The sequence below is a fragment of the Primulina huaijiensis genome, chromosome 11, assembly GCF_012295235.1.
Source record: "Primulina huaijiensis isolate GDHJ02 chromosome 11, ASM1229523v2, whole genome shotgun sequence".
Taxonomy (NCBI): domain Eukaryota; kingdom Viridiplantae; phylum Streptophyta; class Magnoliopsida; order Lamiales; family Gesneriaceae; genus Primulina; species Primulina huaijiensis.
This window is the reverse complement of record NC_133316.1, coordinates 24,652,099-24,677,953: the sequence shown is the minus strand read 5'-3', so window position 1 is coordinate 24,677,953 and position 25,855 is coordinate 24,652,099. Positions and strand designations below refer to the sequence as shown.

The following is a 25,855-nucleotide window of genomic DNA, read 5'->3' as shown; positions in this document are numbered from 1 at the left end:
ATATAGTAAAATATAATAAATTAGAGTTCGGAATCGGTTCAACCCGAACCAAAACCGGTAGGAAACGGTCCGAAACCGGTTCGATCGAACCGATAAACATGCTTAAGTTGGTGAACGTACAATTTAAAAGATTATAGTGTAACATTATTAATAATTGAAAAAGTAAAGGGGCAATAGGAATTTAAGTACATGATTGTTGGCCAAGAAATTAGCCAAACCTACGAATACCACCACCCGCACAGACTTCATTGATGCAAAACCCTAAAATTCACCACCTCATCTTTATCCACTCAATTCAAACAAACCCAACTGCAGACAATGAGATCCGGTAGTTGTTGAGCCTTGTAGGTATACATTGATAAATTAAATGGAAAATTAATATAATAATTAATTATAAGTATAGATGAATGTGTTTGATTTGTGTTTTCCTAGTTTGTACTAAATTTGATGCTTTTACTTTAAGATTCGGGTACAGCTTTCTGATCTAACGACCTTGACGTGAATGTAATGGCAGCTTTTTCATTTTAGTTTTGTATGTTCTTGTGCACAATTGCAGCGAATGTTTTGTGGCGGTTTTTGTTGTTTTATTCGGTTTAATCTCTGTATTCGTTTGGATTTCACGGAGCGTCGCAACGAACAAATTGGTGGGATTCTGAAATTTCTTGTATGGGATTTGTAGGTACTCGGAATTATACAGCCACAGAGAGTATCAATCTGGTGTTTCCTAATTTGGGGTCGAATGAGTGGGAATTTACGGGAAACCCAAAGCGTGAGGCTGGCAAGAATTTGAAGAGCTCTGTTGATTGAATTTCAATTCGGTAATCGTGGGCGAAATTTCCAGGAGCGTGTGATTGTGGAACGGATTTAGGATGGATGAAGCCCCAAGCACCTCCAATTCCCTGCCTCCTTTCCTTGCAAAAACTTATGAAATGGTGGATGATCCGTCTACAGATTCTCTTGTATCGTGGAGTCAAAAGAATAATAGCTTCATTGTGCAGAATCCGACAGAATTTGCTGGAGTCCTCTTGCCTAAATTTTTTAAGCACAACAATTTTTCCAGCTTTGTTAGGCAGCTGAATACATACGTAATTGTTTTGGTCGTTTGGTTTTTAGCTATGGCTTTGATAGATTTTGGACACGCGAAAATTATTGTATCTATGCTAGCTTATAGGTTTCGCTTGCAGGGTTTCAGGAAAGTTGATCCTGAGCAGTGGGAATTTGCAAATGAGGATTTTGTCAGAGGCCAGCCACAACTTTTGCAGAATATCCATAGACGCAAACCAGTTCACAGTCATTCCACACCAAATGTGGCAACTTTACCTCCACTAACTGAAATGGAAAGGAAAGGGTACGAGGATGATATTGAGAGGGCAAAGGGCGATAAAGAATCCCTTCTGTTGGAATTGCACAGACGCAAAGAAGAGCAACAAGGATTTCAAATGAAGATGAGGGCTTTGACAGAACGTGTGCAGAATATGGAACAAAGCCACATAAACTTGTTATCCTCACTGGCACAAACGCTACATGAACCAGCTGTTGCTCTTGATCTTATCCCTCAAACTGAAGCTCATGATAGAAAAAGAAGATTTCCTGGAAATAGCTTCTTCTACAATGAAAGGAGCATGGAAGATAATCAAGGAGTTTCTTCTCAGATTTCGTCGATGGAGCATATAGATGTTGATTCACTTTTGACTCTCAACATTGAAGTGTTGGAGCAGCTGGATTCTTCTCTTATGTTGTGGGAAAAAATAGTGCTTGATGCCCGTGAAGGTTTAGCGCAAATTTATTTGCCTTTGGAGTTGGATGAATCTACAAATTGTGCACCTAGCCCTACCATATCTTACACCCGACTAAATATTGATGTTGAGTCCAGGACTTCTGGGATTGACATGAATTCCGAGCCTAATTCTGCTGTTGTTCCTGAGGACCAACCTCCTACTGAAGAACAAGCAGTTGGGACATCTAATACTGCAAGAGCTGGGGTCAATGATGTTTTCTGGGAACAATTTCTTACTGAAAATCCCGGTTCAAACGATTCATCTGAAAGTCAAACAAGGAGGAAAGATGAGGAAGGGAAGAGAAATGAACAAAAACCAGTTGATCGTCGGATGTATTTGTGGAATATAAGGAGTGTAAACAACCTTGCGGAGCAGTTAGGACATCTTACTTCAGCGGAGAAAACTTGATACCAGTTGGTAATGTGTTAATTCTTTTTGGTTGATGTACTTTCTAGGTGTATTGCTTGGATTATGCAATTATAGATATGGCTTGTTTGATCTTGCTGTAGATAAACATTTGATGTATAAACTCCACTTTATGTGAATATATTATGATGTTTGGTCCAGAATTTTTTAATGTTATTGCACAGCTTTGTCACTGAACATGGAACTGCGTGAAAACTCCGATACTTTGCATGCATGAACTTCAATTCATTAACAAAGATTGATACTTATCATTCATGTAACAGTATTATTTTAGTGTTAGCTCAAAATTTTTTTTTAGTGTTTTTGCACATCTTTGTCACTGGGCATGGGACTGCCTAAAAACTCTGATTCTTTGCATACCTGAACTTCAATAAACGAAGATTAATATTTATCATTCATTTAACAGAATTATTTTACATTTTACTATGCGATCATTGGAACTGTGCTGCTAAAGTTCTTACATTAAGCTCTGGGCTATTCTCTGCTTTCAGGGTCAACATCCCCTGTTCAGCTCAAACCATACTTGCCGGAAGACCTTGATTATGAGATGATGATATTCATCGCAATTAAATGTCAGATAACAAGCCAAGAGTTCTTCAAGCTCTTCTGTTCGTCGAATTCCTTTCTCCATTATCATCTCAATCATCGACTCTCGGAAGTCCTGTTGCGGGTTAAATGAACTCTTCACCACTGCAAAGCCATCGAACATGGTTCCTCCCTCCACCATTTGCCTCTTCGGCACCTTCTTCTTCAACATCTTTCTTGATTTCTTCATGTCTTCTAGTGCTTTGATTTTGCATTCTGTTCTTGGAGAATACACTTTTACGTTGTTGTCCTGCTTTGTTTTCCTGCTATAAGATTCCCTGCTTCTGTATGCAGCCTTTTTCTGAGACTCATTTTTCAATTTTATGTTCTTAATATCAACGTCTTCAAAAATCTGCCATTCTGAAATTGACACTCTTTCAGAAGGACAATCTTCCTCAATTGAGCTTAAATTCCAGTTGGGAAAAGAAACATCACGCTGCTTTCTTGGATTTGAAACTGCAGGCTCAGAATATTGATCCTCCATTTGAACCATGCTCTGTTCTATTTCAAATATATCCTTCTGTTCTTCATCTTTCACCCTCGAACCTCCATGGTTCAATTCTCTTAACCGTTGATCATTTATTACACCATGCTCCTCCTGTTCTTTTTCTTTCATCTTCTTTATATCTAACACCATATCATTGAAATTCCATCTTTCTTCACGTCCTGGCACTTCCTTATCTCTAAACTGTAAGCACTTAAAACTTGAAACCGGAACCTGAGACTCATCATCAGAGTCATACCAAAGAGGGTTCATTAATCCCCCTGTACTCCGCCTTCCTTCGACCTTTTCTCCAGTAAACGAAAGCCTCCAATAAGCATCATCTTCATCCATGCTATAAAATCTTCCTTCCCTCCAGCAGGGAGGCAACGATGAATTGGGGGTCGGGAAATCCACCTTACCTCTCTGTTGTTCCTTGACTGAATTAGTCTCGAGATTCCCCCCTCTTTTTTTGAACTTGTTAATCCAAGTTACTGGAAACACACGACCAATTATAGAAGAAGCAGTAGTAGCGGATGAGGAGGGGTGGTCGCATTTCTTTCTACCCCAATTCATTTTCATTCAAGAAGCTAGATGAATAATGGATTGAATAAGAAGCCGAGGATGGAGAATGGGGCGTATATTCTAATTATTGAAAATGTAAGAGTTAGTGTATGTGTGCAGTTAGGAGATGGTTAGAGGGTTAATAGGGATGTGGCTTTCATACTCTTATTTATTTCAAAAGAAAGGCCCGCCTTAGATCTTGTGACCACTTTACTTTACTCACTTTATCCCACTTTCTTGTTTGTACCTTGTCCACTTTTATAGAATAGCTGTTCTTAGTTGAGGGGACCTTATTTTTAATATTATCTTTTTGTAATATTTTCTTCCTCCTATGATTATCCCATTTATTTAACGGAAAGTCCATATTCTGTGTTTTTATTCCATTATTATTATTAGCCTCAGTTCCATATTAGTTGAAGTTGTAAGTTTGTCACAAGTTAGTTTACATATACATTTTGCCTTTTCTTTCATTTTCCCGTAGGCGAGCATGTAAAAAACAGTTGAGTTCATCAATGCCCTGAATGTGTTTGTCAATGATTCACATTTATTTTTATGTGTATGGGCTTCGTAATCTTTTTACGTAGAACTCATGTGTGCAAATGAACGTGGATAATTGGATGTATTTTTGGTAATTTTATCATAGTTATATCTTATTAACCCATGAAAACTGAAAATAATTGCATCCAAAATGTCAAAATCATGGTCAATCATTCATTTGTTTGTGTTGACCATTTTCTTCTCTCTTTGATGTATATTATTATTATTTAAATATTATAATTACAGTGAAATTTAGCAGTAAAAGTTGACGCATGCATTCGTTTAATCTAACAAATACATGAAAAATGATATGTTGCCCGTACCGTCCCTTCAGTGATATCTTAGCATTGGAGTCACCATTTCTGCGACTCTGAATAATGCAAATACGTGATTATTGTACAATTTGTACTGTTGTTTATCCACGTCTAATTGGAGCCTGTTTCCCCAATTTTACCCCGTCCTTCACTGTTGTTTTCACTAGCATAGCCTGTTTGTTTTGTATATGTACTGTTCCATTTAAACTTCCCTTCCCGTCAATAATTTGTGGGTTTGTGAGTTTTCGCAAAAATAAATTGGATTGGAATGGGTGAAAATGTCTAAAATTTCGTGTAAAAAGACGGGAAAATTTCATTCTACTTTTTTTACAATTTACAAAGAGAATCGATCCGACTCCTTTTTTGTTTTTTCGTAGCTTATAATTTTTTTAGCGAATAAAAGAAAAAAGAAGAAGGAAAAGGTTTACTATATTCTGTTCAAATTTTCTCATTGATTTTCATGGGCCAATAGGCGACAACCTCTGTGGAAGGCCCAATCTTCTTCGCAGGCTGAAGGCGCCTTCTCGAAACGGGACTGGCCCGTAAAATCAGTGACCCACTTAATTCATAATCAGTGGCAGTCCTCACTTCTTTTTAGCGAATGATTATTTTGCTTGTGTGTAAATTACTTATATTAGATAATTTAATTTCATTAATATTAAGATTTGATTTTTTCGAATTAGCATTAAATATATTAATGATAGATAGTATTTTAGAAAATACATGTTAAGATATTTATTAAAAATGAAAAATCTACCAGATATACCGAAAATTAGTGGATGACTTCTTGAATTGGACAAGCCTACGAGACATTATTTTATTCATAAAAGACAAAAATTACATCTCAAGTCATTGGTGGAACTATATTCTTGCATAATATCCTATCTTTTATTGTTCCAAATAACAAATATGAGTCTAATGGAATGTCCTAAAAGAGAAAAGTACACAAATAAATCCAACTGATAGTGCTGAAATCTGCTATGAATCTATCTAGTATTTAACATTGAGGACCTACCAGAGAAACACCTTCCACAGGAGACTAACTTCAGTAAAGCATCTGGCCCCCTTTTTCTAACTCTCAGGCGTGAAAGCTGCATTTAAATATACACTTTGAGTCGTTTGCAGGACGTTGATGTTGGGGAAAAAAAATCAATCTCCAAGAATAATGCAAGTGCAATAGCAGGATGTTGTCATGGCAAAAGACATTTTCCGTTCCAATTCAGGCTATTACAGAGCAAGGTAAGTATATGGTAGCTTTGCAGAACTAATTAGAACCTTTTTACATTCTTTAAGCTATATGATGACAAAACACGACATATTCGATATCAATTATGATGATTATATACATGAAGATTAATTTAAACAGATGCAATCCAATGTCTAAGCTCTCGTATGTCTCATATCATGGTTGTGTTTCTGGCAATGGATATATGAACTATATTTCACTTGATAATATTTTTGATGAATTGATTGTGTGGTTGCTTGGTTATATTCTGTTTCCACAAATTTCATAATGTCTTAAGTCCGATCCGTAAATGTTTTAAAACTAAAACATAATTCCACCAAGTAAATGCATGCAAATAGCTTATATAATTACTTTATATTTAGCCTTTCCATTTTGTCGTAATATGCAAGATTTTATCACAAGAGCTGATGTAATACAAAATCATAATTTTTAATAATTCTACCTTACGGTGGGAAACTCTTGGAGGGTTCCAGCAAAACAATCTCCTCGATCTTGATTCTAGTTTCCTGCGAAGGGAAAGAAATATACCCTTTAGAAACTATATCCCGGTAGGAGTTGATACTTCATAGTCAACAAAAAAGCAATACAAAATTGATAGCAGTGGTTTTCTAAACAAAAGGCAGCAGCACTCACAGATTTTGTCGTTCAAGCTTTTCAGCAATGGAAATCCCTTTGCCTTTTGACCATCCACTGTTTCGTGAACAGACCTCTGCATGCCTAAATACATGAGCAAGGGAAACCTTACGTCTAACAAGGCTAAGACTTGGTTTACTGTTTCCCCTTTTCATGTGATCGGGAAATGAGGAGGTATTAGTTGTCTTTTGTGATGTTAATCTTCTAGGAAAAGCTTCAATTTCAAGAGTTTGGGTTGTACCCACTCCAGCAGACAACTTGTCTTCACCTCTCAGTTTGAGAACACCATTGTTTTGTGGAATAGATATTCCACTACTGGTAAGAAGATTAAGGTTTGTGTCCAAATGAGGTGGATCCTGAGATGTTGGTAATGAAATTTGACCTGGCCTAACATCATCTTTTGAGTCACAGATAATCTTGATGGTCACTGAGGATCTCAGAACAGTTTCGAAAGCTTGTATGATGTGTGGTATAAACTTTTCAGCCTTAGATTTTGCCAGCTGAGAATTGAACAGCAATTGCACAGTTGGAGCTGCAAATAAGACCAACGGTAAAGACATGCAATCTTGTTATACAATAACAAGAATGATTTGGTGACATTAGGACATACGGTGTTGCAAGAAAATAGTACCTGCGCCATAACTGAGTGAAATCAGCTTCCCATTCCGATACATCAACTCTTTTATGCTATGGATTGGGATCTTTTCCAGAACTTCCAACCAAATTACTTCGATTTCTTGACGAACTTTACCATGGAATTGAACCTCATATATGTTATCTTTACCATTTGTCGCAGTGTAAACCTGTCGAGGAACCCGATCTTTGATACGTCCTGTGACATCCGAAATAATTCCTTTTAGCTTGGCATTACAGTAAACATTTCCAGAATTTCCAACTTGAGCAGCAAGAACGTCAGTATCAATTTTCCCTCGTTTCTCTTTGGAAGAGAGTGGACCATGATTAAAACTAGTACGTGAAGAGGAACTGTGTAGCATGTACTGTTGATCCGGAGCCAGTTGCAGAAGCGCAGCTGTCAGCCAAGTTATCCTGTCATTTGACGCCCGCAGCTGTTTCTCTGCTTCAGATAACGTTTTAAGAGCTTGACGCAGTTTCTCCATGTCTTCTTTTGTTACTGTAAAAAACAAACTTTTTCTGAGTCACAGAAAGGAACACAAGATCAAGTCATGCTCCACGATAAGACTCACATTCTTGCCGGTGAAAAAACTTTCTTGTAGGCCTTCCTTTCAGGAAATCATAGCTTCCAGCAAGAATATCAGTTATGAGAGTAGCAAGCTGTGACATCAATGCCAATGGCTCAATACCAGATTCCATGATGTGTCTCAGATTCTTCACTGTATTTACAGTGTCTGCAGATAATGCTATATCAAGCAGGTCCACTAACTTTTCATCTGAAATGAGCCCAATCTGCAACTCATCAAAACAAATCCTCAAGTATTTTGATGCGTCTGATTTACAAATGTACATTACACACCCACACATGCACAATAATGCTATGTAAGAACCATACCAGTTCCTGTACAAGACAAACAGAAATTCTATGTCCAAGCAAACTTAATTGTTCCAATGTCATCTCAGCATCCCTAAGAGATCCATCTGACCTGGACGCGATAAGCTTCAGAGCATCCATATCAGTATCTAATTCTTCTTTAGTTGCTATCGATTGCAAAGTATATATTATGTCTGAATCCTTCAACTTTGGGAAAAAAAATTTCTGGCACCTGGATATTATTATGTGAGGTAATACATCAAAACTTGAACAAACAAGGACAAAAACTACATGCCTAGGGGCACGAACGATGAACTTCAAGATTTCCTTCCAACAATCCGAAGAAAAGGTATCACATTCATCAAATATGAATACTCTGTATCGAGACTGAGGTTGTGAGGAAATCATATTGTCAAGAACATCAATTATGCCTTCCAAGTCAATGTTACTAACTGGTCCTATCTCCATAATATTTCGGTTTTCTCCCATGTCATGTGCAGAACAAGAGCTACAAAATCCACAAGGTTTTGAATGCTTCAAAGATTGGCAATTCAAAGCTCTGGCAAATATACGGGCACAAGAGGTTTTACCAGTTCCATGAGAACCATAAAACACATAGAGCGAACCAACCTTCTGCTTTACAACTACATTTGAAAGAGCCCGTGCCACCAAGTTCTGGCCCACCAGGTCTCTGAATGTTCTTGGCATATATCTTTGTGTAAGATTTTGATGCATGCCATTGCGGTTTTGCCTTCGAGATTTGTGTTTCTCAGGTGATCTATTTCTTGATGCAAAGTTGAAGCAAATCTCCTGCTTGAGGAGATTGTTAGCAAAAATACCTAAATCTCCTGAATAATCATGCTCCCACACAGAATTGTCCACATTTCCTTGAGATCCCGAAGAATCCAGCAACAGAGGTAATGCTTCGCCATCAGATTTGGTAGATGAGCTTGGACACTCCGATATAGCAGGCATGTGAGAGATATCCCTCTCTTGAGAATTAGAACTACCTTTCTCTAACCTTGCATCGGTTAAAGCACAAGAGAGGCTCCGGCCTGCCATGTCAGAAAATGACTTCCCTCTGAGATGAATGCTCGAATAATTCCAAGAAATGCTATCTTTTGGAGCACCCGGAATAATTTTCCCTGTATCATACTCTTGGCCCGTTTCAACTACATGATATTTCTGGGAATCTCTGCCTCTAGGAATAGAGGCCATTGAATTTTTACTTTCACTCTGAACTTCTCCGGCTGCAATATAAGATTGGTTTTTTCTTGAACCTCGAAACCTGAACCTTTTCACCCTATTTATACTATTACCATGCCTGTGGCAGCTTCCTCTTACATGTTCAGCCTTTTTTTCATCTCGTCTCTGCCTCACATTGTCAATATTTCGAGATGAAGCTCCGTCCTCACATTCAGCTGTAACATCTTTTACCTGGTCAGAGAGCGTCTCAAGATGTCTATCTTGTCTATGGCCTGATTTTGTTTTCACACTCCTGTCTCTCAAATTTGAACTTTCAAAGACACTGTCAGAGACCATAACATTACCAAGTTGTGGGCAATCATCGTGCCCACCCGTGATATCTTTTTCAAGTGATCTTTCATCTGATTCTTCCCTCTTAGCTCTTCTGCATTCATGTATCATGTTCTCAATTCTGAGGTTAGTAGCAGCGGCAGCACCTCCATTATGCCTGCTAAACTGGACGGTAGCCGCTCCTGATTCTGGTAGAGTAGTAACTGGGGGGGAGATTCTTGATTCTTTGCCAAACTCCATTATAGGTAGCTCATCGCCAACAGATTGTCTTGCATTGTATAAAGCTTCCCTTTCACCACCTTTGTAAAGCTCATCAACAATAGGAGAGTGCCAAGAATGTGGACTAGCAGAAGGATCTCTTAGAGACCTCGATCTTTGAAGGACAACAAGGTCCCTCATAAGAGCTTTATCGGCCAAGATGGAACTATGCCTGTAATGCACATGATTCTTCAAATGGATGCAATTTGTTAGGTGGATGTGGTTGTGTTGATGGTCGCTAACATTACCATTTACATCCTTCAGTATTCGGTCTCGAACAGCCTCCGTCATGATTGGAACATAAATGGATCCAACCGAGATGTTAATGGATTACGTCAAGAAAGGAAGCTTATGATCTTCTTAAGTTTTTATTATTTCGACTCGACTAGTCATCGACACCCACCAATCAAAGATTCCACCAATTGCCTTCTGACGATAAAAAGCCTAGAGTTCAGTAATGGCGCCCCGAAATTCCAAATACAAAGCCTTGAATACATATCTACAATTTATCATCTGAGACATAAAAAACTACGCATATGAAGAACAAAACCCACCTAATTTCAACAAACTATAGACTTTTCTCACCTCCAAAAACCAACTGTTAGCTTTAGGAACAGTAGTGCATGCAGTATGTAGAAAAAAGCTCCTTACTTTTTTAACAAAAAATTAAACGACTCAAACGTTGTTTCTTCCCTTAACTCACCAATCTTGTGGTTCTAGCATTTCAACAAACAGTAGCAATATTCTTTTTTTTAAGCGGTATAAAACGTTAATGCGCAAATGGGTGACCAGAAAAATCTCCGACACATGGAGAAAACAGAAATTCTCACCGACTCACCACCGCCATCAGAGCAAGCTACCCATTGCCTTCATTAAGCGACAGCAAATAGTGCAAGAACAACCTTCTCGCCATCTCAGATCTTTTTCTCCACAATCTCACGAGAGCAATTCTTTCATTAAAAACGATGTAGACACCATTAATATGTCAAAGAAACAAATAATACATGGGAGTGCGGTGCTAGAGGCCGAGAAAATATATGCATAAACAAAGAAAGAAAGAATGAGAATTATTGTTGTATGGAACTGGAAGCTGGCGGTGGTGTCGACTCTTCACAGAAATGCACCACAACGGGATACTGCAACAAGCACCATGCTCCATTCATTTTTTAACCTTCGTTAACATATACATACATCAAATGTTTATTATATATTTTTTATGATTATACAATATATGCTTAGGCTTGCACGGGTTAAATTTTAAGATAACTCATTACCTGCAAAACATGCTAACAAGATAAATTATATTGACCAAAATATGTGAGACATATTCGTTGAAAAAAGTATCCGTCCAAAAATCAAATTATCGACCATTCATCAAACATTTTCTCACTCCATCAAAAAATGCTTATATTGATAGTTATTTGATTGATTATTATTAAGTGATATTTTATATTGTAATTATTAGAGTCAGTTAAATCTACTCTCTAACTTGTTTCATCCTATGTACAATAATCATGAAATTATTCTCTTAATATGCATGTGTAGATTACATATAAATTTACTGCGGAATCTTTTAAGTGTTAAATCATTAATAATGTACATGCACATGGAATGATTCCTTAATTTTTGTGAAGTATCTAGCTAAGAAAAGAATCGTGCTAATTGGGTGAAAATGATTTACATTTAGAAAATAAATAAATAAAATTGCAAATGCACTGAATTTTTTTGCATATTTATTTTGAGGAAATATGTATAGAAATTAGTATGACGAAATTAAAAGGGCCATTTATTCAAAAGCAAACAAAAAAACGCCGTTGCGATATGTACGGACGCAGGTGGGACGGAATTTTGAAAGGGAAGTTGAGACATAATTGCATTTCGTTCGTTTCAAAATTAGATTTAAAAAAAAATTAAGTACTAGGTTGAACACCAACATAAGCAATAAATATATGCCAACACAAACGATAAATATATGAAATAATATTAAAATATCATTTGCAATAAATTTTTTTATTATAAATAAATTTGTAAAAAATTTGAACTAAACACATAAAAAGAAAATTTGTTGGAACATGAGATGATCTGAGGAATAAAAATTTAAAGCTTTGTTGGATAACATAATTGTAATATTAATGTGATATATTGAGGTTGATATAGTGTATTAATTGATAATATAAAAGCATTCGAGTAACCCTCTTCATTGGATTCTCTGTAATGGAGTTTTTTTTTATAGTGTCATGTGTTTCAGATTTCAAGAATGGCTCTTACATTCTGGCACCATGTGCTTCCTAATTTATTCAACAACTTGTTCATTGGACCAATTGACAATAGTTTCACATTGTGTAATACAGAATTTGTATCCAGTTTTTCATTTTGTTTCTTTTTTCAATTGCAATTTCTGGATTATTATATATACACTAGACTAGAAACAACTATTCTAAAATTTACATAATATTCTAGTAGGATGTATTGACCTCTATTATTAGAATTTTTGAAGAACTCTATTATTAGATTTAGAAAATATAATGCATGCTAGTTTGGAAATTCTCGAAGAATGTGACAATTTGGCGGCTTGAGATAAAAAGTTGTGCCAAAACGGGAAAAAAGTATTTTCCAAAACCAGTTTGTTTAGCAGCTTTAAGTCTTTACATGTGGATTGGGTTTATTGGGCTTAAGAATTATGTGATTGGGCTTTGGGTTTGTGCCTTTTCACGTATTTATTTTTACTAGCAAGTAACACGTGCGTTGCACGTGGTGAATAAACGTTATAAAGAGTAAGTGAACATAAAACGCTTATATTAAATAAAATCGAAAGAACCATTTTCTATTGAAAATTTATAATATAAAAAAGCATTATCGAATTTTTTCTTATTTAATTTTCAGTTTTTTTGGGTCATCTCTGTATGACTGTTTTGTCTAAGTTTCCTCATCATTTTACTGAAATCATCTATTTTTTCATTATCTTGAATTTTTATGGTTTCTTCTTTGAAACATGATGAATTTTGTTTCTTTTTCTGTGGTTTTGTCATTTCCTTAGTGTTTGTTGTCTTCTTATCTTCATGTTGTACTTGTTTTGCCCTTTCTTTTGCGTTCATTCTTTTCTTATCTTCATTTTGTATTTCATTGATGTTTCCGTTCTTTGTTTTCTTATCAGTATTTCTCTTGAGTTGTGGTTTCTCAAATCCATCTACAATTATTGTTGTTATTCCATTTTTAGTCGAGACAGATTTGTCTAATTAGAAAAGAGAATTATGATCTTATTTTTGATCAAGTATTGTTAAATGCTCCAAATTATTTTTTTATGCAATATAAAATTTGTAGTTATTGGCAATATGTATTGGATTATTATAATATCATTCAAATAAATATTTTAATTCACCTTAGTATGCATGTCAATTATTTTTTGATAGAGCAATCAATAAATGTTTCAGTAATCTCTTCGAACAACGTCACTCTAGCTATTTCATTTTCATCTTGAACCAGCATTATCATCTGGTACTTGAAAAATTAATTGTGAGAAAGTATACAAAATAATTAAATATTTTTAAGCATGTAAAGTTAATTATAGTTACAATACCTTGTGACGATCTCGATATTCAGCTTCACAAAGTGTTGAACAAAACTACTTTCCTCCGGTGAATAGCAATGTCATCTTGTTTTTGAAAATTATTTAATGATCGAATCTTCTTGACGATGTCAATGATATATGTGCATAATTATATTATTCGATTAAAAAAATATACGTAAATATCAAAATAAATAAAATGGAAACATGCTTTAGTCATTAGTGTAATTTGAATTACTTGCTAAATGATCAAATTCTCTGAAGCGCAAATTAAGTTTGCCTAAATTTGACTTCTTGCAACTCGGTGACTAAAGTTTCATTTCGCATTATCAACTCAATATTCGAGTTTACCTTTGGATAACAAGAATTTATTTAATTTCCTTAACGATTGAATTTCATATAAGTAACTTTTGTTACACTTTAAAAGCTACTCAAATTATTGAATAACATTTGAAAAAATCAAGCCATGTACCATAGTTTCTTGCAATACCATATTTATATTGTTAGTACATAACCGGTGGTCCGAAAATAATGTTATTATTTATTTTAAAGAAATATAGCATTTAAAAAGTAGTCATTTGTACATTTATGAAAGTTAACTTTCGAATAGTTTTTGAGTTACGTCTTGTTGAAATTTGATATTGTAATGCCCGAAAAATTGATTATCGTAATCTGATATGATTTATTGATAATGAATTGATGGGAGTATAGTTGGACCACTCCGAGACCAAATTGGTTAAAACATATGAGTTAGGTGATTTTCAGGCAGAACCTGTGGCGCCCGAGCGATAGAAGACGACCGCCCGAGCGCCAATGCATTACAAGCGCATGTTTTGGACAGAACGTCTGGCGCCCGAGCGGTAGTTCATGACCGCCCGAGCGCCAGTGTTCAACATAAGTATGCTTCGAACAGAAGGTGCCGCGCCCGAGCGGTAAAGATTAACCGCCCGAGCGCCGCCTGAAGGTTGTGAAAAATGATGACACGTATCATTTCATGCAATTGGATATATATATATATACAAATCCTTAAGAATGAGCAAAACAAGGAAACGGGAAAAGCTACGAGAAAAGCTTTAGAAAATCCTTACGCCTTTATATTTCGATCCGCCCGTTAGATTTTGAATCCGACTTCAGTATGATGTTCCTATCGACGCGGGCTACAACTGGACGTAAGTTTTGTTATGTTTGGAGATGTGTTGAAATTATGCTATTGTCAGAATTGAATAAAATTCATATATGATGTTCTTGACATGTTAGACATCATATAATAGAAGTCAGATTAAGAAACAGATTGATTACGGATTTGTTATGATTTTTCAGATTATATTGAGTGGTATTTGACAGATTTGGATTATGGTTGAATTACAGATTGTATTGGATATGGGTTATGATTGATATTTGATATCTGTTGATATGGTATTTACGGGGATATTGAGATTGCGCCGTTATGCCGATGATTTGAATTAAAAGCAGATTAATCAGATCCAGTATGGAATTGAGAATGGAAGGTTGATATTATTATTCTCGATATGTCATTTCAGATTTACAGAGACAATCTCTAGTTTAGAACTTCCGTTTCTTTATACCGAGACTACAAACGAAAGGTATAAGTCAATGTGGTATTGGGAGATCGACTGAAGTCGGTTTAGACTTGAGTTTCCCTAAATCACATACTTTACTTTATTGCATTGATATTTGCATGGATTTGATGGATGTACTGGTTCTCTTGATTTATAGATAACAGGTATTAGACGAATAATCTTGTGACAGAAGTACCTGATAGTGGCGGGATCGTCACGGGCACATTGCATGATGTCACAAGATAGTGTATTGGCGATAGTGCCACAGTCTGTGACGGATAGGTCAAGACACTGGATGTTTGGTTATATCGACGTGGATAGAATCGGAGTTTCTTCTATTACTGTTGGTCGATACAGGAATACCAACATCTGGAAATCGGGATCCCTAGACTAAGATTGAGTCTAGTCTGAATTGTAAAGTTACGAGCATTGTCGACAGTCGGATATTGATTATGTTTCAGATTTTGATACTTATTGCTGTTATCTGTTACATGCTTTATATTTGTTTATATGATTGCATGTTTCGTTGATTTATATTGGGATTATATTCTCACCGGAATTATCCGGCTGTTGTCGTGTTTGTATGTGTACATGACAACAGGTGAGACAGGTTCAGGGTTGAGGAGATGAAGAGAGATCTTGATTAGAGTGGAGGCTCCGGTCCTGGATTAGAGATAGGGTTGGACACTTGATATGAGTTGTTAAACCTTAGTTGAATAAATGTATGTGATACAGGACTTGTACTTTTATACTGAGATGTATATACGTTTTATTTCACTACGTTCCGCCTTTTAGAAAAAAAAATTTAGACCCTGTTTAATAATTGATTAAATAGTCCCAATGATTATTAAGAACATGATTAGCGTCCGGGTCCCCACAGATATCTTTGTCGAATAATAAATATTTTGACTACTATATTTTTTAGATTAAGTTGGAACATATCAATCAGCATCACATCAAGATTTTTCATTATTAGTATGTCTTTATTACGGACGTGTAAAACTTTTCTTTGGCTAGTGAAGTGGGTGCATGGTCTGCCGTATATGATTGAATCTTATTTAAAATTGTTAATAACCATCGTGACAAATAATATTAAATATTGGCTTTGAAGTAATTTCCATTTAATTTGTTAGTACATAATTGGTGGTCCAAAAATAATGCTATTATTTGTTTTAATGAAATATAGCATTTAAAAAGTAGTCACTTGTACATTTATGAAATTAATTTTCGAATAGTTTTTGAGTTACGTCTTGTTGAAATTTGATATCTTTGTTGAATAATAAATACTTTGACTACTATATTTTTTTGATCAAGTTGGAACATATCAATCAGCATCACATCAAAATTTTTCATTATTAGTATGTCTTTATTACGGACGTGTAAAACTTTTCTTTTGCTAGTGAAGTGGGTGCATGGTCTGCCGTATATGATTGAATCTTATTTAAAATTGTTAATAATCATAGTGACAAATGATATTAAATATTGGCTTTGAAGTAATTTTCATTTATTTCATTAATATTAGCTATTTTTCTTTTCAGCTACCCTAATTATTATCTTCGTTAGACTAATTATGTTATATATAATTAAATATATAATGGTTATTTATTAATTACACGTTAAAAAACTTATGATATTGAATATGTTTTGATTTTTTTATGAATATTTGAGTATAATGAAATATTTATAATAATCTATTTAGCACTGGGCATATTTATATGTGTTAAATTAAAGCACTTAGTGTAATCATGAAGATGAAAAACGATTTTATCTGTTAAATTTCGTTGTTGTTAATTTTTAAAATTTAAAATAATAATACTATTAAATTGATTTTTTTAAAGTGAGTGGTTAAATTATTTCAGAAAATAATCATGTATACATTTGTTTGGAGATTATATTAATAGATTATTTTCGTTAGACTAATTATGTGATATATAATTAAATATATAATGGTTGTTTATTAATTACAAGTTACAAAACTTATGATAATTGAATATGTTTTGATTTGTTTATGAATATTTGAATATAGTAAAATATTTATAATAATCTATTTTGCACTGGGCATATTCATATGTGTTAAATTAAAGCACTTGGTGTAATCATGAAGATGAAAAACGATTTTATCTGTTAAATTTCGTTGTTGTTAATTTTTAAAATAATAATACTATTAAATTGATTTTTTAAAGTGAGTGGTTAAATTATTTCAGAAAATAATCATGTATACATTTGTTTGGAGATTATATATTCTTGAATTAGTATTAATAATTAATTAATTTTATTAATTAATGAAGGACTTAAAAGTCAATTCACAATTAATGAAAGACTTAAAAGTCAATTCACAATTCAAAAAAGATTGGGTGTTTTATATAAGTAATAGATATGAAATAAATAAAGTAATTATAATAAACTCCCAACCGAAGGGTCCTGAAATACATACCTATGAGCCCATTCTTTATTTTACAAGTGCGCCTACCACACGCAATATCGGTGGACCAAAGAAAACCACATTAGAAAGGAAAGTGAAAAGCATGCGACGGATTTTTATATTTAAAGGAGGCAAAAATAAATTTTAATCTCCGACAGAATGGAGTTCGAGTTTGAGCTCGTCTTTGCTTGTAAAATGCGAGCATGCCGCATTTATGAAAGGCATACCCTCGCCACATGGTATAGTTACTGCATCAATTCTCCAAAGTGCTCGGCCCCTACATAACAAGAGTCGTGTAGCATCATCTTCAACATTGCTCTATAATAAATAAAAATCGTGATAAAGAAGAGTTATTACAAAGAAATCTTGAATTAGTTGCTAGTATTCTTTTAGATGGGCTTGCTCATGCTATTTGATTAGTATTATGCTATGGATTACCGTATTTATACGAATGATCTATCGATGATATCGTCGAAGCCAACGTCAATACTCACATGTTTGTGTTGGCTGAATCCTTTGTAATGCCAAAACAAATGTAAAGAAATCTGAGTTGCCTGTTTATCAAAATTCAAGATGGTGTGTTCGAGGTTAAACAACCAGGTACAGCATATGAGTTTGGACAAGAAGCATGAATCATGTTTCCTAATATTATATTATAAATCTGTTACCTCAACCAGACAAATGACAGCTGATTATTTGTCTGATCAGGTAGTACCTTAAACTTTTAATCAACGGATTGTGGATAGTTGCATGCATTTGAGTAATGCTCTAAGAGCAGTTAATTTTCTAAAATCCTGGCGAGTTTCCGTGGGTAATTTTTTGCTTGACGCGAAATCAAAAACAATATCAAAAATAGTGTAGCAGAAGCTGAAGGAAAAATAATAATGTCCATTATCATTGCAAAATGTTGGCAGTATTCTTCATTCCCACGTTAAGTACAGGCAATTATAGTTAAAAACAATCCCTCCGAGGTACAGTTGTATACTAAGGTACCACTCAAGTCAAAACTTTGAAAATTGGATTTCACATGTAATTTTTTTTAAAAAAATTTCATTCTTTTAAAAAGTTGGGGTCCATCTCTTTTGCCACTTATTAGTAAGGGCCGATACCATGAATAGAGATAGGTCCAAGGTGTGGCCTTCAATGTTTTTCTTTAAACAAATTGATTTCATAATTTATTGATCGTATTAAAAACTTAGAGTTGTTGGGCATTAATTTCGACAAATATATATATATACACACACACACACACACACACACACACACACTCTTTCATAGAAAAAGGAGATGAAACAATGATGTCAATTAATTGTCTTGCCATGCCATGCCATGCCATGCTTAAGATTTTAATAGTCGAGCTACTTTTTCAAGCTTCTGGCTTTACATATTTTAAATTATTTGCTTGGGACTAGTTTGTCTGGTAATGATGTCTAGAGCGCCAAAACAACTACATTTTTATCTAAATGTCTCTTCGAAACCAAACTCTGCATTTAATATTAATTAATATTTAATTAAGTGGATCGGACGAATTAATTAAAATTATAAAAATTTCAAAGTGATCATGAAACTCCTGGCATGCAACTTCAGATTGACAGAACAATCATGCTGCGAAATACATATATAAAATGTACCTCCAAAATAAATTTTAAATTCCTCTTTTAATCTAGCTGCAAGAGGGCTGGTGTTTTGTATTTCATATGTGCTTTAAAAGATTAGTCTACACACACACACACACATATATAAAATTTTATCAACTGATCATACGTATAATTATAGTGTGTGTATTAGTATAAAGAATGATTGTTGATGGAATCGTATAGCGTGTTTGTTACTTAGAATAATGGTGCGTCCTTTAATTTTAAGTCAGACAGATCACTAATGACATTCCCCTAATCATAAGCCGTGTGCAATAATACCCTTCGTTTTTGGCAGCACTAAAAATCATGATCTGCCCAATTAATTTTTATTCAATCTCATGGTTGCCTGTCTATGAGCCTTCCATGAAAGACACGCTTCACAAATCACACAAGCTCCTATTTTTTCACAGGAAGTGCAATGGTTTTTGGTTCTTGAATCCGAAATCTATCAAAAACTTAAATTTCGATTCACTTATTCTAAATCCCAGATATGTCACGGATAGTTACTATTGCACGGCCTAATCCAAAACTCCTCAAGTTTCTGCCTACCCCTCAAGAATTATAAAATAATATGTATACACCACTCCAAGTCTACATTGCTCGTGTTCATTTTTCTTCTCTTCGCATGCAAAATGCTGAAATTTCTTTATTTGTTTTTGTCTATCTTTCTTTCATACCCGCCCTTTAGATCTTTGCTTTACTGAGCTAAATCTTTGCCACAGAGTCAAAGTTAGTCTCTTGCCTTTTCTAATTATTATCTACTTCTCCTTTTGTTCTCTTCATTCACAACCACCCCTTTACTCTTTTTCAACTTTTTTTCCCGGAAACCGTTTTCAAACTATTCATGGCCTCATGAACAAGATTTAAGATTTCTGATATCCTTTTTTCTCAAATTTCATGGATCCAATCCGGCCCTCTCCAGCTACAAACAGAAGCAGACTAGCTAGAAAGTTTCGAAACGTTATTAACCTGAAAACATCTAAAAAAACTGGCTCGAATCCTGGATTTTGCCTGCTCATCCCCCAAGAAAAGCTCCGGTGCTGTGAATCTCACCAGTTCGAGAAAGAAGATGCGGAGGAAGCCAAAGAAGAGTCCAGAAACAGGGCTGCAATGGATGCCTTCGTTGCCAAGCTTTTTGCCACAATTTCAGCTGTTAAAGCAGCTTATGCGGAGCTTCAAATGGCTCAGTTTCCTTACAGTGGCGAGGCAGTGCAGTCTGCGGATCAAGCTGTCGTGGATGAGTTGAAAGCACTTTCGGAGCTGAAACGTGAATTCTTGAAGAAACAGTTTGATTCTTCGCCATCCCATGTGACTTTAATGCTTGCGGAAATTCAAGAACAGCAGTCTTTGATGAAGACGTATGAGATTACAATGAAAAAAATGCGCGGTGAAATCGAGAACAAGGGGGCGCGAATTTCTTCCCTTGAACACCAGCTTCAAGATATCATTCAGAACAACAAGACCCTGGAAAAAATGCTGAATGCTAGTGGATCCTTTTCGATTATTGACAACGTTAAGTTCTCCGAAGTAAGTCCTAAAGATTTTATCTTGGTTTTGCACTATGCGTTAAGATCTGTGCGCAACTTTGTCAAGTTCTTGATTCGAGAAATGGAGTTTGCGAACTGGGATATTGAAGCTGCAGCAAATGCTATACAATCTGGCCTCATTTTCCGCAAAAGGGATCATATATCTTTCATGTTTGAATCGTTTGTGTGCAGAGAAATTTTCGCTGGCTTCAACGATCCAAGCTTTTCTGTACAAGAAAACGATCAGTTCTTGCCAGAAGAAATTCATCAGCGTCGAATTTTCTTATTCGAGGAGTTCAAGAGGTTGAGATCAGCTAGTGTAATCCATTTCCTAAGGCAGAATCCCAATTCATTGTTGGGGAAGTTCTTGAAATGCAAGTACCTTCACTTGGTACACCCGAAAATGGAGCTCTCATTCTCTGGGAATTTGAACCAAAGGAAAATGGTGAATTCCGGGGAATACCCAGAGACCGAATTCTTCAAAATGTTTGCTGAAATGGGGAGGAGGGTTTGGCTTTCACACTGTTTGGCATTTTCGTTTGGCCAAGAAGTCAGCTCATTTCAAGTTAAACAGAGTTCCAAATTCTCCGAAGTTTACATGGAAAGTGTCAACCAAGACATTTTCACGGCAGCGGAGTGTGAGTTGGCGGTCGCGTTCACCGTGGTACCAGGGTTCAAGGTTGGCCAGACGGTGGTGCAAAGCCAGGTGTACTTATCTCCGGCAACCTCTCCGGCTTAATCCTCGTTCTTCTCATGTACAACAACAATCATCACTCAAGTTACTACGTCACGATCAGATTATAAATACCCAAATGTAATCTATGATTTGCACATTTAATTTTCAAATTTCGGCCAAATGGACCTTTCAGAGTGGTGGGGGGTGGTAATCTTGAAACAAGATCCGATGCGATAGTGAGCACATCTTTACAAACTGCAATCCCAAGAAAGGTTGATGGATGGTGGGAAAGAGTCGGGTTAGTGGAGGCGCGTCGACGAGCGCGTGGCTGTAGTATTTTGTATTATATACGGTCTTCGGTATACATAAAGTCCAAGTTCAGAGAGGCAGGATCGAGGGAATCTGGACCCACACGTGAAAGGAATTCAAAGAAGTGGGGCCGTGAAGTGTCATATTTTGGGTCCAATCAGCTTCTGGCTTTGTTCTCTGAAGTGACAAAAGGAGACGATATGGGCCCCTTTCTGATATAATATACAATCATAGTTTCCACTTTGGTTGCTCTCTAATTTTAGGGTTCTCAATTTCTCCAAAAAAGAGATCGTTCGTAGCCTCCTACATTTTTCGACCACATTGTGTACGAATAAGTTTATGTAATATATTTCACAAAAGCTCTTCTTTCAAATTTGCCGATATTTAATTTACTAGATCGTGTGATTATTCATAAGAAAATACATATGTAAAAATATGAATTTTTATTTTGTGTTATTTCATAAGATATAGATATCATTATCCTAAAGTCAGCATCAAGGAATAATTGAGTTTTAGATAGCTATCTTTCATAATTTTTTGTTTTAATTTTTTCTTCTATTTGGTATTCACATAAAATGAAATCATGTTCGCACCAACATAACCTTGATATATTTCTACATCAACACTCATATTAAAATGAACCAAAATTATCAAAAATTAAAATATACATAACTAAAACTGATTATTATCAATATAAAATATCGAAATAAAAGCATGTAAACATATAAAACTCAAATTGTGATTTTTCTTTCTTAAATAAAAAATTATTTAATGGTTTCTTGTACAATGTATATTGAATTAAGGACAACATGTTTTGTGCAATGAATGAGACTTATCTTGGCGCGTTATATTATATTATATATTTGGAAAAGCGCCGGTCACTGAAGCTACGGGGACAGCGAAAGAGACATCGAATGTGTAAATGTTGGCTTGGGTTGCGGTGATGTTAACTATACATAGATTCATGTTCTGTGCCTCTTTTTCATTTAAAATCAATTTCCCATTTACTTGTCTTTCTCTTTTGTCATTCATTCTCCCAATGTGATTCCCATATTTGCAAACAAAATTATTTTACTACATGAATTTACTCTGACAATCTCGACACGGACATATAAATTTTTGTTGAAACAAAGTCAGTTTTTTTCTGTCTGATATAATCTATCAGACATCCACCATCCAATTTTATATCCCCAAACGTAATCACTACTTTTTATTCAGCTTTCACCATTTTTACAAAATTCGTTTATCACCTCTTACTATATTTTAAAATATTGAAACATAAAATAAATTATGTGGAATTGCTGACCTTTGCAGAAACACTTGACGAAAGTTGATAGAATATGAGTCCAGGTGTCGAAAATATTCATCGATGGCCAAGAAATGCATATAATTGGACGATATTTTTCTTCTAATTAGAAAGCCCGAAATCGATTGGTTGTGGTTGGCAAACAAACGCGTAAAAGTGTTTTAGTACAAATCATAGTTTCTTCACGGTGCCAACACCATGAGATAATGTTGATTTTCACATTTTAATGAAAATTAACATCTTGTGTTAATTGTTTAATGACTAAAATTTCGTCTTGAAACACTCCAATTGTGTTGTAGTATAAAAAAAGTATAATAGATCTACTTAAACATATTATATATGTATGTTGGGCTCGTCACCTTTTTAAGTTAAAATCCATCAATAAAAATTATTATGAGTGTTAATAATTTTTGGCTAAGTGAAGATTTATGTAACGATCCGATTTAATTATATGTTATTTGACGATAATTAAGATTAATTATTTTAAATTGAGAAATTTAAAATAATTAAGTCAAATAATTAAATCGGTTTATAGACGATATTANAAAAACTCTTGACGAGAGATATCCATTGATACAACTCTTGCTATTTAAAATCGTGATTTCCGAAAACCCGAAGAAAACGCTGCCGGTTTCACCGCTAAATCGCCGTCTTCCGCCGCTCAAAAGTAAAAATTGATTGAGGGGTTTTGTTCCTTATGTCGTAAGCTTTCTTTTGATACCACTTTTGCAAATTTTCGAGAACGACCCCTCAGCTCTGTTTTTCTGCGTGATTCCGGTATTCTTCTCCGGCGAGTTCGTCGCCTGTTGCCGGTCAGCTTCGGTTTAGGCTCGAGTTTAGCCACTGTTATTGGACGTACAAGCTATATCGGTGCGAATTGTTGTCTATGTGAATTTAATTTAATTCCGACTCAAATATTGTATCATTACTAATTAATTATTGGGTTATTATTGCAGGTTTCGGAATTGTCAGTGTTGGAGATATAATTTGTTGAACCTATAATTCATCGCAGTCACTTGAATATTAGTTAAAGAATATTTTGCGACGAATTAAAATAGAAATAATTGATTTTAGGCATTTTAGTCGCATATGGGAATTTTAGGAATTTAAAATGCCTAAATAGTTGAAATTGGATTTTGTAATGAATTTAAATGGTTGTGGAATTTTTATATGATAATATGACCATTTAAATTAATATTCAGGTGATTTTTTTGAGTTGGCATTTCCAGGATTTTCTGGATGATTTAAGATACTGGTAAAATTAGTTGAGGTACGTAGAGATCGGTTATTTTCACGATGTCTGACAGAGGCATCTGATGATCATGTGTATGATTTATGTGCTATTTGTTGATTTATGTGATTTTATATGCTGACTCGCATATTATCAGTTGGTAATTGATGTGCAAAATAAAATAAAATATTTCTTTGGTTCACACATTTTATTTTAGTTAGACACATCAATACCACTGAACATATCATATTGAGATCCAGTTATATTTCGGTTGAGATCCATTATATATATGATATGATATGGTGTTCTGGAGATGTTTGGCTACCTTGATTCGGTCCGGTTTAGGTAGTTGTTGGCTTCGAGGCTGGGCCATATCCCAGTCACGGTCCGCTGAGTCGTGGACCAGCTCGAGCATATATGTATGATTGTTGATGTCGATCGTTTGACTCCTGATATCCTGCACCTATACATGCATTGCATTCATGCATGGCATCATTGCATTTCTATGTCATATATCGTGGTTTCTTGATGTCTCGTACTGGGGTTTCTGACCCCCGAGAGGGGCCTGTCGTGTCTTTTGTTTGTGGACATGACAGGTGGTACAGGTGGTTCGACCTCAGGTGCTCGAGAGGAAGCCTCAGGAAGTACCAGAGCTCCTTGAGAGTGGGTTCAGTTGTATTTAGGTACTGCGTTGTGTTGCTGTCTCCCAGATACTATATGTATATATTTGGAGGATTGTATTATAGTACTATCGAGCCTTGTCGGCTCTATGATATTTTGGGTTTGTATATGTCATGATTGTGTTTGGCTGACACATGTTTATGTTGTTGTGTTTATTGAGGACATATGTTGTTTATTTTGACTATTTGATTTTCTGGTATGTCTTATTTATGCGAAGGTCATGCCGAAAATTTTATAGGCCCAAACGCAAATTTTTAACTCACTTTTCCGCTGTTTACTGATTAATCATGATTGCATGTTAATAAATCGTTATTAGGATAACATGCCCTCACAGGTACTGTCCACTTGTCGCACTTTGTGAACTGCTCGAACTCGAGGAACTAGACTGATATTTCTTTTTAAACTGTTTTTTTTTTGGTCTGAATTGTTTTTTTTTGCTGTTGGCATGACTGTTGAGATGAAAAAGACGGTGTACCTGCTGAAAAATAGGAACCACCACTAGGCATTGGTGGAGCATGTAGTTGTTTTCCTCGTCTCAGCCCCGCCTCAATTCCAATCGCCTTGTCCACAGCTTCTGCATAAGTTGTAGGCGACCCAGCCATAACCATAGCATGTATTTGAAAGTCCAGTCCTTCCAAAAATTTTGAAAATTTTCCTTTTTCACTGACAGCCACATGTGGTACATAAGTGAGAAGAGTAGAAAGTTGTCGAGCATATTCTTCAACAGACATATTGCCCTGAACTAGTCGATGAAATTTCGATTCTCTGGCTGAATAGTAGGATGGTGGAGCATATTCTTGGAGAAATTTAGCACGAAACACCTCCCAAGTGATCTGAGTACCTGTTCGCTGCAGTACATTGGTAGTAGCCTCCCACCAACGCTGTGCACGATCCCGGAGTTGGAGAACTGCCATAGTTAACCTTCTATGAGAATCATAATGTACTGTGTTGAACAGAAATTCCATGTGTTTCAGCCATCCTTCAGCTCGATCACTTCCTTCATTCCCAAAGAATTTCGCAGGATGCATATTCTGAAATCGAGCTACAGCCAATTCCA

The 25,855-nt window shown here is 35.4% G+C and overlaps 4 protein-coding genes and 1 long non-coding RNA gene across 9 annotated transcripts; 3 read left to right on the top strand and 2 right to left on the bottom strand.

Moving 5' to 3' along the window:
* Positions 1-204: 204 nt before the first annotated feature.
* On the top strand, positions 205-2,921 carry LOC140987748 (heat stress transcription factor A-4c). 5 transcript variants are annotated; one of them, XM_073456402.1, is made up of 4 exons: positions 205-348; positions 680-1,085; positions 1,185-2,195; positions 2,696-2,921. In XM_073456402.1, exons 2-3 carry the CDS (start codon positions 870-872, stop codon positions 2,184-2,186), a joined length of 1,218 nt encoding a protein of 405 aa, XP_073312503.1. In that variant the 5' UTR covers positions 205-348; positions 680-869; the 3' UTR covers positions 2,187-2,195; positions 2,696-2,921. The 5 variants fall into 5 exon arrangements, with proteins under 5 accessions (XP_073312503.1, XP_073312499.1, XP_073312501.1 ...); XM_073456398.1 differs by having other exon boundaries at positions 680-2,195; XM_073456400.1 differs by having other exon boundaries at positions 214-328; positions 680-2,195.
* LOC140987750 (transcription repressor OFP5) lies at positions 2,698-4,239 on the bottom strand. Its single transcript, XM_073456403.1, has one exon. The coding sequence runs from the start codon at positions 3,850-3,852 to the stop codon at positions 2,698-2,700; it is 1,155 nt and encodes a 384-aa protein (XP_073312504.1). The 5' UTR covers positions 3,853-4,239.
* Positions 4,240-5,498: 1,259 nt separating this feature from the next.
* Positions 5,499-11,034, bottom strand: LOC140988185 (protein STICHEL-like 4). The gene is made up of 6 exons (XM_073457161.1): positions 8,093-11,034; positions 7,770-7,989; positions 7,196-7,696; positions 6,565-7,096; positions 6,374-6,437; positions 5,499-5,776 (listed from the first exon to the last, which is right to left on the bottom strand). Exons 1-6 carry the CDS (start codon positions 10,154-10,156, stop codon positions 5,672-5,674), a joined length of 3,486 nt encoding a protein of 1,161 aa, XP_073313262.1. The 5' UTR covers positions 10,157-11,034; the 3' UTR covers positions 5,499-5,671.
* Positions 11,035-19,534: 8,500 nt separating this feature from the next.
* Positions 19,535-22,029, top strand: LOC140988725 (protein GRAVITROPIC IN THE LIGHT 1-like). Its single transcript, XM_073457779.1, has one exon. The coding sequence runs from the start codon at positions 19,967-19,969 to the stop codon at positions 21,332-21,334; it is 1,368 nt and encodes a 455-aa protein (XP_073313880.1). The 5' UTR covers positions 19,535-19,966; the 3' UTR covers positions 21,335-22,029.
* Positions 22,030-23,482: 1,453 nt separating this feature from the next.
* On the top strand, positions 23,483-24,973 carry LOC140988978 (uncharacterized). The gene is made up of 3 exons (XR_012177401.1): positions 23,483-23,756; positions 23,843-24,156; positions 24,714-24,973. It is a non-coding gene; the product is annotated as an uncharacterized lncRNA (long non-coding RNA).
* Positions 24,974-25,855: the final 882 nt, after the last annotated feature.